At 47.9% G+C, this 14,755-nt stretch overlaps 1 protein-coding gene across 3 annotated transcripts in view; it reads left to right on the forward strand.

Annotated features, from left to right (window-relative positions):
• The window catches only part of COL5A1 (collagen type V alpha 1 chain), a 237,398-nt gene that overhangs the window by 115,468 nt on the left and 107,175 nt on the right, over nucleotides 1–14,755 (forward strand). For all 3 annotated transcript variants that reach the window (XM_044992343.1, XM_044992342.1, XM_044992344.1), the window contains exons 9-11: nucleotides 1,107–1,163; nucleotides 7,278–7,319; nucleotides 7,801–7,863. In XM_044992343.1, the coding sequence (XP_044848278.1) occupies nucleotides 1,107–1,163; nucleotides 7,278–7,319; nucleotides 7,801–7,863 (162 nt within the window). The remainder of the gene's footprint in view (nucleotides 1–1,106; nucleotides 1,164–7,277; nucleotides 7,320–7,800; nucleotides 7,864–14,755) is intronic.

The following is a 14,755-nucleotide window of genomic DNA, read 5'->3' on the forward strand; positions in this document are numbered from 1 at the left end:
ACACTTCCCCCAGGTAATATGTAGGAGTTATAAAAGGAAAAGGCCCATTAGATTCCAAGTTCTTGTCTACATGGGAGCACTGAGAAAAATTAATCTGAATTAACTAAAGGTATGAATTTTAAATAAATTAAATTGCATTTACCCCCTGTGTAGATGCTGTCAATCAGAATTAAAGTGCCTTACTTCTGTTTAGTTTAATTCACTTCCAAAATGAATTAAGCGAAATCAAATTAAGGCCACTTAAATTCTGAAAAAGTGTGTCCACATAGAAATGTAATGTGATTTAACTAATCCACTTTAAAAGATAATTTGGATTAATTTTCCTGAGTGTTTCAGTGTAGACCAGCGGCGGCTCCAGGCACCAGCGCTCCAAGCGCATGCCTGGGGCGGCAAGCCACGGGGGGGTGCCCTGCCATTCCCTGTGAGGGCGGCAGTCAGGCTGCCTTCGGCTGTGTGCCTGCAGGAGGTCCGCTGATCCCGTGGCAATTCGGCGGCGGGTACGCTGAGGCTGCGGGACTGGTGGACCTCCCGCAGGCAAGCTGCCGAATCCGCAGGACCGGGGACCTCCCGCAGGCAAGCCGCCGAAGGCAGCCTGCCTGCCGTGCTTGGAGCAGCAAAAAAGCTAGAGCCGCCTCTGGTGTAGACAAACTTGTAGATTCCAAGGCCAGAAGGGACGACTGTGATCATCTAATCTGACCTTCACCGTAACACAGGCCATAGAACTTCCCCCAGATAATTCCTATTTGAACTAGAGCATTTTATTTTAAAAAAAGATCAAAAATTGATTGAAAAGTTGCCCGTGATTAGGTCACCTTAATTTATCCTGCTGCATATGAAGGTAATAATTCCCTACATATAGCTGACCTCTGAAACTGCTGTGCACTAGAGAGATGGAACAGAACCTTAGATAGTAACAAAATTAGTCTTTTCTCCTTTTTTAATGTGTGTCTTCTGCACCCATCTGCATCAAGTTCAGTCCTTGGGTGGTATGGGCTCTGCTGACTGCATCTTGATCATGTTACTGGTTCCCAGTCTGAATCCAATTGAGACAGCAAGTTTATATCCTCTTTGTTTATCTCACTGCCTGTTTCTATTGTGTGATACAGATTGGTGGCCCACGAGGTGAGAAAGGACAGAAGGGAGAGCCTGCAATAATTGAACCGGTAAGAATGCCCTTCATCTACAAAGATTTCTTCTTCGGGGGTGGGAATGTGTATATGGAATTATATGGTACTGAAGAAGAGTTCTGTGTAGCTCGAAAGCGTCTCTCTTTCACCATCAGAAGTTGGTCCAATAAAAGATATTAGCTCCCCGACCTTGTCTATGGAACTGAAAAGCGGTCATAGGCCTGCACGTTCTGTAGTCACATCTCATGCCCACAGCTGCAGCTCGTAGAGAAATGGTCAGTATTTTCCATGAAATAATTTCAAAAGAAATTGAAAAGTTTTCATTTTATGAAAAAAAAATTCTGGTAGAAATTTTCTGGATTTTTTAAAATAAAAATAGAAAGTGATTGGGGGGGTTATTTTAAGAAATAGGGATAATTTGGAAAGAAATTAAAATTTTCCATTTGCTCCTTTTCTCCCCTCTCCTACCCAAAACAGCTATTTTTGTTTGTAACAATTCTTTGGCCAATTTTTTTTTTTTTACCAGTGTTATGTACAGGTGAAATAGCAAGAGCCTGTCTTAGGACTCCAATGGCTTTTACTTAGTTGTCGGTTTGAATTACAGCCCACCCCAGCTACCCTAGTGGGATCTGAGAATCAAGCTGGGTTCTTTGGGTTTTTACAGCATCACCACTGATAAAGTCTCTTGCCCTTATTTTCCGAGCTTCTGAGAACCTGCAGCTTCCCTTGGCTTTAAGAAGAAATGTCCGTGCTCAACGCCTTTTGAAAATCCAGTCCCTGTGTGATCAGAGGTTAGCTAACAATTTAACTGATGTCACATGAAACGGACTGGAATTCAGTTGTCCCGCCCACACGGTGTCTTGCCTTGGTGGGATTAACTGGAGGAACAACTGGTTGTTGTGAGCTCTGGTTGAAAGGTTCACAGGGAACGGAACTATTATTACATAGCCCCTTTCCCATCCATAAGTGCACTTTAAGATCTCAACTTGCCTCCGTGTTTGCATCCCTCTCCTCACCCCCAGGAAAGACCCACGGGTATTCGGATCCTTTCAGTTACCACCGTTCATCTTGCGCCTGAGTCTCCGAAAGGCCAAGCACACACTCATTGCAGACCAGTAACTCAATTAACCTCATTTTCATTGGCAGAATGCCAACACAGGGCCCGAAGAGGGGACAACACTTCCTATCTCTTGGAGTCTGTTTTTTTCTGCCCTTCCTCTGTTTCTCTCCTGCGTGATCCTTTCCCGGAGGGAGAGGGGAGGGTTTGACACCCAGAACCACTGCTTTTAAAAAGCATTCCCGACCCTCCAAGTCAATTCCTTCCTTTCTGGGCCCTGCTTTCGTTCTGCGGACAAGGGAACAAAATGGACAGTTTGTCTAACTGAGGTGTGGAAAGCTCTGTTAAAATACAGGGGGGAAGGAGGAACCTGCTTAAACTCAGGCTGCCCCGTCCAATCTGAAATGTTACAGAGTGAACAAAATAGTTAAGTGTAATCATCCAGAAAGAATTTGGCTGCCTTAGCTGTTTCAAAACACTGGAGCATATATAGCCATTGCCAGAAAATAAACAAGACCAAATGCTGCCTTTCCTCTCTTCTTTTGGTTCCCGTTTAGCTGAGAGAAATGCAGATTCGTTGTGCTCTTTCTCTTTAGCAAAGGCACTTTCTTCAGCTCGGAGCTGCTGGATTGTGGGGGTGCGGCGGCGGGGCGGGGGAAGAATTCCTCTGAACTTTCCTTCCTTTCTTTCAGTCCATCTGTCTTTCAATCCTTACTCGGTGCTGACACTTGCTGGAGGCAGCGGGATAGCACAGTCTTGAGTCTAATGGTGCCCTCCAGCTAATAGTTTCTGTGCTGGCAAAAAAAACAGGAGTACTTGTGGCACCTTAAAGACTAACAAATTTATTTTAGCATGAGCTTTCGTGAGCTAAAGCTATTTAGCTTTAGCAAAGGCAGCATTAACACTCAAGGTCTCCAGGAGATGCGTGAGGGCAGGGATCTGGGAGTCAGGACTCCTGGATTCTGTTGTTCATTGTTGTACAACTTTAGAGCAAAGCCAAACAGAAGAGAGACTCGCTCTGTCACCTTGGGCAAATCTCTCTTCCTCTCTGAACTGTGACTAAGGGCCTTGTCTACACTTAAAACACCTGCGACACAGCTGTGCCCTTGTAGTGCTTCGGTGCAGACACTACCTCCGCCGATGGGAGGGGTTCTCCCATCTCCACAGGTATCCATCGCCTGTCGACTTAGCCGCTGTCTGCATGGGGACTTAAGTTGGTTTAACAAAGCCACACCAAGGGTGTGAAACACCTCAACCAACTTAGTTAAACCCACCTAGTTTTCTAGTGAAAACGAGGCCTAAGATGCCACATTATGGTAACTGATGGCAAATGTTGACACTTAGGATGACATCTGACCTTTCCCTCCCCCGCTCTATAAAACAGGCAGAAATTATAATACCTTTCTTAAAATGCTTGGGCTCTTCAGATGGAAGCGAGTAAATTAAAACAGCCCTGTTTTATTTTCATCCCTTCAGATTAACTTGAGGAACTCCCCGTGTCTGTGTCCCTTTACGCAGGGCATTGCAAATTCCTTTGCTATGAGACTGCCCAGAAGGGATGGCTTTTGGCATGGATGCAAAATTGGAAAGCTGCTAGCGATACCCTTCATCTTCTAGCAATGGAAGGGTGCCGAGAAGGGAGTGGGGGAAAGAAGGGAGGCTTTGAGATGAGGAGGGAGTTGAGACATAGACAGGAATGACTTCATGCAAATGGGTGAAAACAAATTAGGAACAACTTTCTCACACCACTTTGCCATCTTATGAAGCCAGGCCATGGGGCCGAACCCTGCCCCCGCGGAAGCCAACAGGAGCTTTGGCACTGGATTCAGTCAGAGCAGAATGGGGTTCCCAAATCTGTGGCTCTCGCTCCACAAGCCAGAGTTTTTATTCCATCCCACGCCCCCTCTTCTTCCCCTGCATGTCCCTCCCATCACACAGCCTGTCTCCTGCTCCCCTGCCTTGTCGCGTTGCACGGATAATGGAAAGTATTGGAATTTCTCGCTGAGGAGACTTTCCAGATGTCCCCACAGCCGGAGCCCAACATAAACAAACGGATAAATGTGGGAGGATGCCCAGGCTGTCTGTATCAGGAATAGGTTAATTAGGCCTTCCTCTCTGAAGGGCCTCCATTGCCTCGGTGATTGGCTGTGGGAAGCAGAGCTCTCGGCACCGTGGCCATTGAGGAGACAGCTTCAAGTATTTCCCACATAAATCTGGCACCCGGCAGCTCTTGACGGTCGTGGGGCTCCTTATATGGGCAATGACTCTCTGCAGAGCTGAGGGGAGTTTATCAGCACTGAGCGGAGGTGGAGGTCTGGGGACAGTTCTAGTCTCCGGAGCTGCCAGACAGGCAGATGGGTGGTGTTTTAATTGGTCCAGTTTCTCAAAGGAAATGGACCCTGGGAGGAAGGGTGCAGTTAGGGGCTCCTGTGAGCCCACCGCTTTGCAAGGTTTTTGTTTTATAACTTACAACTACCCTTCCCTTCTTTGCAAAACTAGCCAGCGCTTTCTGCCCATTGTTCCCAGAGAGCAGGGAATCTGAAATCTCCACCCTAACTGGTCCCTTGTCAGCAGTCTCAGCAGAGGGCGGCCAATAGCAACGTGGACCATAAAGACTGAACTGTCCTCTCCCTGCTCAGGTCAGGACTGGGGAGCCTTGGTTGGGGCAACGTGAAGAGATTGGCTCAGTGAGGGTCCGTATGCTGGGCGTGTTCCATCTGCCTCCTACTCACTTAACTTATTGCCCCCGGTTCATCTGAACTAAGGGAAAACAGAGAGTGTCCAGAGCTAGATCATGCTGGTGACATCTCTGCGCGCTAGGCGGATATACCGTTTAGCCTGTAGATCATGGCCCCTTGAGGCTCAGGTGCACTGACTGGAAGCCAGGTCACACTCAAAGCATTGCTTCGGAGCTCCAGGTAAAGAGCTCGTACTCCGTCCTATGCTCCTTGTCCAGAAAGGAAGAGTTTTCCTAAGATCTCAAGTCTCCCAGCACATCCGGATTCAGCCCTTGTTAGCAGTAATACTGCTTCCGTATGAATTGTTCATCAGTCCAAATTCCACCACCAAAGCCCCTTGCTTCCGCTTGTCACACTGAGGCCAAGTGTTTCAAACCTGCATTGCTTCACCCAGGACGGATCAGAGGCAAGGAACAGCTCCCACCTCCTTGCACACCAGGAAAGAGCGAGCAAGGAATGTGTGGTCTTGGTAGGTTTTCACCCTGCTCACTCATCCTGGGTACCGGGGCTATTTTCTCCTTCCATCCCTTGGCAGGTTATCCCACTGCGCAAGTTGCTCTTAGGGTGACCAGCCTTGTCCCAGTATTTAACCTCTGTTCTATTTTTCTGCACCTCACCCGTTGCCATGAAATGCATGGGCACATCTCCTGAAAAGCCTGCGGCAACGTGTCCTCCAGATTCTGCAGCTGTGCTAATCAGTTTCAGACAGCTCAGCTATTCCCCCTCCCTCCCCACACTTATCCTTCCATCCAGGGGGAAAAATCTCACTGTCCTAACTCAGGACAAATGAGAGCCATGCATGAGGCTCTTCTCACACCCATATAAATCGGGAGTGACTCTACTGCAGTCAGTGGAACGACGGTGTTAAACTGCTGTAGGATAAGGTCCATGAACCAAATTCTCCGCTAATGTAAATCCACATGATTGCATTGATTTCACTGGACTTTCCCCTATTAAATCAACAGAGAATTGTCCCCTCCATATATCCAAACAATCCATAAACCAGCCCTTAAATCAGCTAGAAATGGGTAGCAGTAGTATAAAAACTCCTTGTGCTAGCCAAGGGATATGGCTGCAGAGGGTATGTGTACGTGCTGGTATCCCACTGGGGGAGCTGTCATGGTAGTTGGCAATACAGTGTGATCTGTTTTCTCTCCTGGCGGGGGGGAGGGCTGAAGAAGTGCAGGTGTTGGGGCAGGACTCCCTGTTTGCTGCATGTACCCTGACTGCTTCACTCCGCTCAGCCCTTTCCAGGGCGCAGGACATAGGCAGCTGCGCTGACGTCAGCCCACACTTTCACCGGCTCTGCTCCACCGACTGGCCTTAGCTTCAACCCTGACCTGGGGAGATCACCCTCCTCCGAGGGGGAAGTGTAACTCGATCCCTGGGCTGGCTCCTTCCCAGGCTTCTCCTGACTGAGTCAATTTGACATTTGCTGACTTTTATGGGCTGATTTCATCCTGTAGGAGAAATGACTCTGCTGGCTACAAATTAGCCTGCGAGAGGTGAAACGGGCTGCTTGGAATATGGACACCTTGTTGGATTATGTTGAACTTGGTCAGTGGTCCAACGATGGAAGGGTAGAGCTTGATCCATGGATCCTTCCAAACCTGTGTTCCTGGTCCTTTCCCTATAGGCCTCTAACTGTTCTATTGGAAAGTTTCTTTCCCGTCTTCTCTTCCCCCTGCAAACATTAAAAGAAACCCAACTCCACTGAGTACACCATACCCATGATTTAAAGGAAGAGCAAAATATTTATTGTTTTAAACAATGAGATAACATCACCCTGGCATGGTACCCACACAATGATCTTGTAGGTTCACTCAGTAAATCTCTGCATAAAGCCTGCTAGGGAAAGACATTTAAAGACCGCTGGAAATGGCTTAGAATTTGATTGGAACTAGGGACAGCATTCCGAGCGAAGGGATCGTCGGCTGCAAAACTCACTCCAGCAGAGCTTGGTTTTTCTGGCCTTCAGGACACAGTGCAAGGCTTTTCATGTGCTTGACCTTGGACTAAGATGAGAGAGGATTCCTCTCACTCTCACCTGATGTGATTCTGGTGTGGTGGTTAAGGGCAAGACTTTAATTCATGCCCAGCCTGGGCTGAACTGGTTGACAGTTTTGCTTTTCAGTGCACAGGATGTAGTGTGCCAACGGCAATGGACCCAGACTCCGCTGTAACAATGTGGAAGCAGCTCAGCACCGGGATGCGCTAACACCTGTTGGGCTTGTGAGCAGCAAAAGACTGGATGAGCTAAGAACAGACATGACGGGCTTGACTTTAGAGCTCCACTGCGGAAGTCACGTTGGGGATGTGCCGTGCTAATGACCAATCTCTCTTACTGTTTTCCAGGGCATGCTCATCGAAGGGCCATCCGGTCCCGAAGGCCCAGCTGTAAGTCAGGGTTTTTTTTAACACTTCTCTGGGCTCTATTGCTTCCATATGCCATACCTGGATATCAGAGCAGTTCAGGGTCACTTTTACTCTGCTAACAGCAGCGGCTCCAGGCACCAGCGCTCCAAGGGCGTGCCTGGGGTGGCAAGCCGTGGGGGGCGCCCTGCCGGTCCCTGCGAGGGCGGAAGTCAGGCAGCCGTCGGCGGCTTGCCTGCGGGAGGTCCGCCGGTCCCGCGGATTCGGCAGCAGTTCGGCGGCAGGTACGCCAAAGCCATGGGACCGGCGGACCCCCTGCTGGCAAGCCGCCGAAGGCAGCCTGCCTGCCATGCTTGGGGCGGTAAAATACCTAGAACCACCCCTGTCTGCTAAAATAAACAGGCAGCTCCAATTCTGTTTCTTTCCTTTGTGCACGCACGCTCACACAAATAACAGCCTGTTTTCCTTTATTACCTAATGTTTTGCCCTGTCTTTTCCATACTAGGGTCTTCCAGGACCTCCGGGAACTACTGGGCCTGTGGGTCCACTGGGTGACCCCGGCGAGAGAGTAAGTATAATGGATGTACATTCTCTGGCTGTGGCTGTCGTTCACTGTGGAGCTTTAAAATGTGACCTGGGGTGTAAAACATAACAGGTCTTAGTGGTACTTGAAAACAACCGCCTCTTGCACTTTAGCCCTTCTGCCTCGAAATGGGGAGAAGTTGTAAGCCTAGCAGAACCCAGCCTGGGGTAAAGAACAGATGTTTGAACCTGGAACAAACATTCGGGGAGTGTCCACACTAGCCTTTACAAATGTGTCAATGACCTCAAGTTACTTGGCAACCAATTAACTCAAGATTTTACAAAGAAGCCTAGTGTAAAGAAACCCTTTGACATCTCTCCACATCCTTTATTCCTGTGTGACAGGTAATTACGCTGTGTCTCAGTAATAATCGGAGGGCAAGCGAGGCATGTGTCTGAGAGTTATTCAGTAGGCAAGTGCAGCCTGTCTGAGATACTAGACGGCAGGCAATGTTTTCTGCATTATGGCAGGTCTGCCGCCTCAGAAAGTTGTGCAGTGCTATAGATACAGAATTAAGGTTTCACTGCAGGATTCAGAAGATGCAGGAGCTGACTGTTGGTGTGAAAAACTTTCATTCAAACACACAAAAGTCTTCTAGCACAGGAAAAGTATGAATTAAGTTCGGACCTGGAGCCTTAATTAAACAATCCACCTGTTAGGAGCAAAAAATATCCACCGCTCCTGCAATGGATGGTGTTTCTTTCTCACAGGAGCTCCATGGTTTCAGTGGATTTCACTTTGTAGCCTATAACAGGAATGTGCTTTCCGTCTTGTAGAATGGTTTTGTTTTCTTTCAAATTACCTCCAATATGAAGATCCTTCTCCTACAGTACTGTGTCTTTCTATTAGGAAAAGCTTCTGCCTTACTGACAGGCACGAGCAGCTGACCTGCATTCTCTGTCAATCGGATTGTTAGGTGGTGTCTTTTATTATTATTATTTATTATTTTGTTTAAATTCGTTGCTGGGCAAAATACTCTCCTGTCCCCGATACATTTTATTTGCGTTTTCAAGGCTCCTGGATTTTGGTGTCCAACTTGTGACACCTACAGTCTCATTTTCAGATAGTGCTGAGCTCCCACAATGCCAGCTGAGATCCAGGATGTCTCTAGGTGGTCAGCACCTCTGAAAATCAAGCCCCCGGTTTTTGATTAGGGCCGCCTGAAATTGAGGCTCCCAAACGGCCACCGTGCAAATATATTTTCATTTCTGTTTTGTTTTCTTTGCCTCTGAATCACGCAGCCACAGTTAAATGCTATTTTTCTCCCAGTAGGAGGAAATTAAACAGCAAAGAAGTAACATGTACAGTTGCTGTGCTGAAACAAACTCCTGCTTCTGCATACACAATGCAGCTGGCAGTGTCTGTAGAGTTAATTTCGGCCTGACACCTAGTGGAGGATTTGGAGTACCACGACTTGCTTTTGTTTCGCTGAAGGCCTGAAATGAGGTCACTAGAACCTAACTACTGTAACAGCCAGACTCAAGCTGCTGGAATTAGAACAGTCCCTCGGCAGGAATCTGATTTCATAGGTCGGAGTAAATAAATCACTGCGTTTCCAAGCTGAAAGCTTTTAGGAGGGAAAAAGTGAATATCATTAGGAAATGGGTTTTTTTTTCCATTGAAGAACTGTAAGCAATACTTTAATTTTAGACTGTTAGGCTTATAGAGGGACTCTTCCTGAATGGAGCAGAAGAGGAAAAGTAGTAATCTCCTAACACAGTGCATTAAAATCCAGCCTTTCTCTCTTGTTTGGCCTGCACTTAAGGAACAAATCTGTTGCCACAGACTATGGTGTAGCCTGATGGACTCCCTCACCAGACCAGGAAATACTCAGTGTCATGCCCAGAGTCTTTTCCTACTCTTCCTTTAGGGGACGGTTTACTCTTCGGACACAATAAAATAGTTCAACATAAGTTCCACATATAAGCCTTGCTGTCCCTCTCACCCAGGGTCTTCGAGCCTTTCATCCTGCGCCAGGCCAAACTCTCTCCTCCCTCAACAGAGCTACATTTTTGCTTTTATAATCCTAGACTATCAGGGTTGGAAGGGACCTCAGGAGGTATCTAGTCCAATCCCCTGCTCAAAGCAGGATCTATCCACAGACAGATTTTTACCCTAGTTCCCTAAGTGGCCCCCTCAAGGATTGAACTCCTAACCCTGGGTTTGGCAGGCCAGTGCTCAAACCACTGAGCTTGAGCAGTCTCAGCTGGGACATAGCTGATCGGTATGCTGGGCCCAATGCCCCTAGGGTTACCCCCCCGCGACAGGCAGACAATGCATTCACTCAGAATTAGGGATAGAACCCTTGGTTCTGAACCTTAAAAACCCTGACGCGTGAGCTATAGTAGAGTCTGCATGCTTGCACTGTAATTAAGACGTACAGCCCCAGTACGCTGCAGCCGCGAGTGAGTGACAGACATTGGCTGTGCACGCTTAAACGCGTTTGGCACCAGGGACAAGCATGCAGGTTCCGCTTTGTCACCGTACTCACGCCCCATCGATTTCAGCAGCCCGCGTGTCAGTGAGGCAAGCGGAATTTGGCCCTGTGCCAGTACTGTGCATGGCCACACGACAGAGGTATTTTTAGCTTAGTTGAGCGTATTTCTGCAATATTGTTGAGTGTCTTGCTATTTCACAAAGGCACGGGTACTTCTGGGATGGGGATGGGGCTCCCGGACAGCTACAGCACCAGGTTGGGTGTTTAGGGGCACCTGGGATAACCTAAGGGAGAGCTTCCCAGCAGGAGGTCTGACTCATCCCCTCGCTAGCGAGGAAGAAGGGGACTACAAGAGAGGGAGCCATAGTTAAGTCAGGGGCTGAAGACAGGGAGAGACGGGGGATTATCTCTCTTTGAACCATTATGAACCTACAGACATTGGGGTTGGGTGAAGATTTGGCCCCATCTGAACCTCTTGGCCTGTCTGCAGTCCAAACCTGGCTTCCATCACCACTGTTCTCACCTTAGTCAGGTATGGCCATTTCTCCATGCTCACCTCCTACTTCTACACCGCAGTGCACAGCTGGCGGTCTCCGCTAAGTGGAGACTTGAGGGTGAAACAAGGTGGAGAGCTGCGTCCCATCGAGAAAACGTTCGAGTTTGGAGAAGGCAGAGCTGGGCCCCTTCTAGATGTCATCCCTGAGGTGCATGGATAGCGTAGTGTGCAGGACCCTCTCTGGAGATGCACAGAGTGCATTCCAGGTCAGGAGAGAGGTAGATTGGCACAGTGCGCATGGGGAAGATGGCCATTGGCTCAGAAGTGTGCTATTATGGGCAAGCTCGATGAATGCCAAAAGTTCACCTAAAAATAAAAACAGCACTAACGACAGACTCTGCCTGTAGCTCGTCGTTGTGGTCAAAATCATGGCAAGGGTCTCTTTCAACATCAAAGAGCAAAAAAAAAACAAAAAAAAACCTCAGTAGCAAAACCAAAAAAAAAAGTCTTGAAATCTGCCAAGAAACAAAAGGAGAAGAGTCTAGTTAATGCTCTGTTTTCCCCGACTCTGTTCTGTAACTCTAGAGGAGAGATGAATGGCAGTGACAATACACCATGGAAGAGCTGCAAGAATATCTAATGTGTCTGTTCCCTCCAGCACTGTTATCCAGTGAATACCAAATACCATCATGAGGACGGGAATGGTTAGCAGAAGACGTTTCCCTCAGTCTCCTCGTTAGAATCTTGAACGCATTTTTCTGGCAGGTCATTCGGTCTGATTTCTAAAGCGGGCACTGGTGCAGAACGTCTTCTGTCGACTTAGCAGAGCTGCATAATTGGGTCCCCTTCCCTGCAAGGGCATCGGGTGCAGTACCTTCCGCCTAGGAGGGCGGGGCGTGGGGGGTGGGGGAGAGACCCATCCCCATAGGTCGTGGCGGTCTGCTTTTGCACTGTTCTATATGAGCATTTGCCTCTAGGCAAAAAAAAAGTTGGCATCTGGCTTCAGTGTGTATTCTTAATGGCTGGCTGTGGAGTTACACCCATGGTGTAAATGGGATTAGAATCAGGCTTAATATCAGGGTGGTCTAAAAGGCCACAGACAAAACACTCTAGTTCAAAGTTGTATATCCGTGGCACACTAAGGCTACAAAACAAATAGGGTTCAGCTAGCCATCACAGTCAAACCTGCTCCCCACCTCGCTGTGGTATTTGTCTCTCTACCAACATCAGACGTTGGCCGTACGTTCGCCTGCCAGCTTCCCCCGTCTCATGAGCACAGCTGGCTGCTTCATTCCTTGAGACTGCTTCAGCACAGGTGCACGTATCTTGTTAGCTGTCTTCACGCCAAGCTACGGGCTGTTCAATTCTAGCTGGACAAGCCGAGAATGGTTGCAGACGGAGCTAAGAAAAAAAGGTCTGGCCAGATAAAAGCAAGGGAAGGGGAATAGGTTTCCTTGAGTGTCTTTCCTTAGGCTTTGTGCTAGTTAATAGATTCCAACACTTAAGTTCCTTCTGAGGTTTTGGTTATTAGGGCTCTGGTTCTTGCAGTTTGTTTGTTTGTTTTAATGCCTCAAAATTTGAAAAACCAGAATAAACTTGATATATGTGACGGCTGGAATTCACTCGTTTGCAGAGAGCCAGCACAAAGTCTGTGGACCACCTAAGTCTCCCTTAAACCCTATTTTAAAGGCTTAAGTAGTACATGAGCTCTGTGCTGGCTCCTTTGCTCAGTAAGCTAGGAGCTCAGATCAGTGCAAAACATGGCCAACTGTTCTTCCATCCAAATCCTTTCCCTTTAATTACTACTTCTTGCCTGGCTCCAGGCACCAGAACACCAGCTGGAAATGACTACACACGTGTTTACAAATGAGAACAGAAGAAGAAATATATCAAGATACGAGGAACAACCATCAGGAAGATATGGCTACATTTTTTTCACTGGCATGACTCTTCTTGGACTTGATCTCATGCATGGATACAAAGCAAAGCTTGAGCCAGACAGTTCCTTTGTTTGCACGCTTTTATAGTGAACTCCCATGAGCCTTCTCTTTTGGCCTCCATTGCAATTCTGTCCTCATGCACAGTGTTCAAAATCCCTCCTCAGATGCGCTTGATCCTCCGGTTTCCTTGCTGCAAGTTCTTGGGATCAATCAGAAGAAACAATCTCGTGTGTCCCCCTGATGTGCCCTGTGATGATGTGGCTCTTCTCCAAAGTTGGGTGACTTCCACGTTCCCTTTCCAGTGAGTGCCCTCCAAACACTCTCTTCTCCCTAGCTTCTTCCTGTAGCATGTGATTGAGGGGAATTTTTGAATGCAAGATGGTTGCCTGGCTGCCTTCCATTGAGACAGACTCTGAGCTTGAAGGCACCAGCATAACAGAGGTTGCATTTTCAGGTTTCCTGCCAACTGGGAAATGCGGTAACCACCAGGCTGCAGATCTTCAGTATCAACTTCACAGCCTCACGATATGCACGTGCAAAATGCAGCCATGGAGAGCTCAATGGAAGGGTCTCTGCTGTGGTTTTAAGATGGATTTAAATGGATTATTGGGTAGCAGGGCAGTTGAGTGGTGATGATGATAATTTGGACCCTTTTTTTTGAAAATTAAGACTCTTTATCACACTGACTCTCAGGGGGTCTGGCAGGTATTTCCTGGGTACTGCACTCCCCTAATCGCTCCAGTTAAGGCTCCCCCTCACTTAAACTCCTGGCATATTATTTTTTTGATGGAACAATAGTAGCGTTTTGTGTAGTTGTGACATGATTGAGAATGAGAGGGCTGGCGGTGCCACATCGATCCATGCCTTGGAATGCATAGAATGTCGATATCCAGCCACTCATCTCAACCCCAATGTGTGGCCTCAGCCAGGAACTTGCCAGAGAGTTGTTAAGTTAACCCTTTAGAGACTTTGGTCACAATTCATCCCTGAGCCAGTGTGCAGAGCCCAGCATGGTGACTGAGATTGAGGGAGGGGGCACAATCCTGGGGCTGATAGGGGCATTTTGCTGGATAAGGTCATAACAGCCCTGTCACATCAAAGTGCCCGTGTCCCCTGCATCTTGAGGCAGTCAAGGAATAATCAGGGCATTGAACTGTTTTGCCAGCCCCTTCTGGTCCCCATCCACCCCCAGATTGCCCTGGAATTCCCCCGGCAGGGAGTATCAGTGGGGTAGCTGTGTTAGTCTGGATCTGTAAAAGCAGCAAAGAGTCCTGTGGCACCTTATAGACTAACAGACGTATTGGAGCATGAGCTTTCGTGGGTGAATACCCACTTCGTCAGACGCACGTGGGAGGGAAGGAATTCTGCCCCTGGGGCATTTCCCCAAGTGAGGGATCTGTGCAGCTGCAGGGCAGCCATGAATTGTGCCTGGCTTATCATCCATAGCTACTTCTTTAATCACCTCTCCATGTACGGTGACCTCAGTCCTCTGCTCCTAAGAATTCATTTGTGTGGCAGGCTGGAAGGCGGGGCGGGTGCCCTTATTTCTGTTGTTCTTCCCTATGATTGCCAGCAGGCTCTCCAGCCTGCCTTTGAATGGCCATGCCGAGCCGGCAGACATGACATCCCTGACTCTTTTCACTGCACACCCAGGCGCGAAAGGAGGCCTCTGCATTCAGGAGCAGACCGCACGTTCCACTTGTTTATAAATATTTCATGTCAAACAAAATGTAACCCAACAGTATGCAGCATATTGGGCATAGAAAAGTGATGAATTAATAAAGCCAGGCAACTAGGAATGTATTGAATCCTCTCCACAAGTTAGACCAGATCGTCTTTAATTCGCCTATTATTAGCATTATTATTCTTGTGTACAACTCGTGTGTGGAACTTTACAGATGTAGCATAAGGCACACGTGGAAACGGAAAGATTTTTGAGACCGGCCAAGTACATCAAACTAATGCATCAGTGATACTCAGCTATATCAACATAAGCCAACGGTG

The sequence above is a fragment of the Mauremys mutica genome, chromosome 18, assembly GCF_020497125.1.
Source record: "Mauremys mutica isolate MM-2020 ecotype Southern chromosome 18, ASM2049712v1, whole genome shotgun sequence".
Taxonomy (NCBI): Eukaryota; Metazoa; Chordata; order Testudines; family Geoemydidae; genus Mauremys; species Mauremys mutica.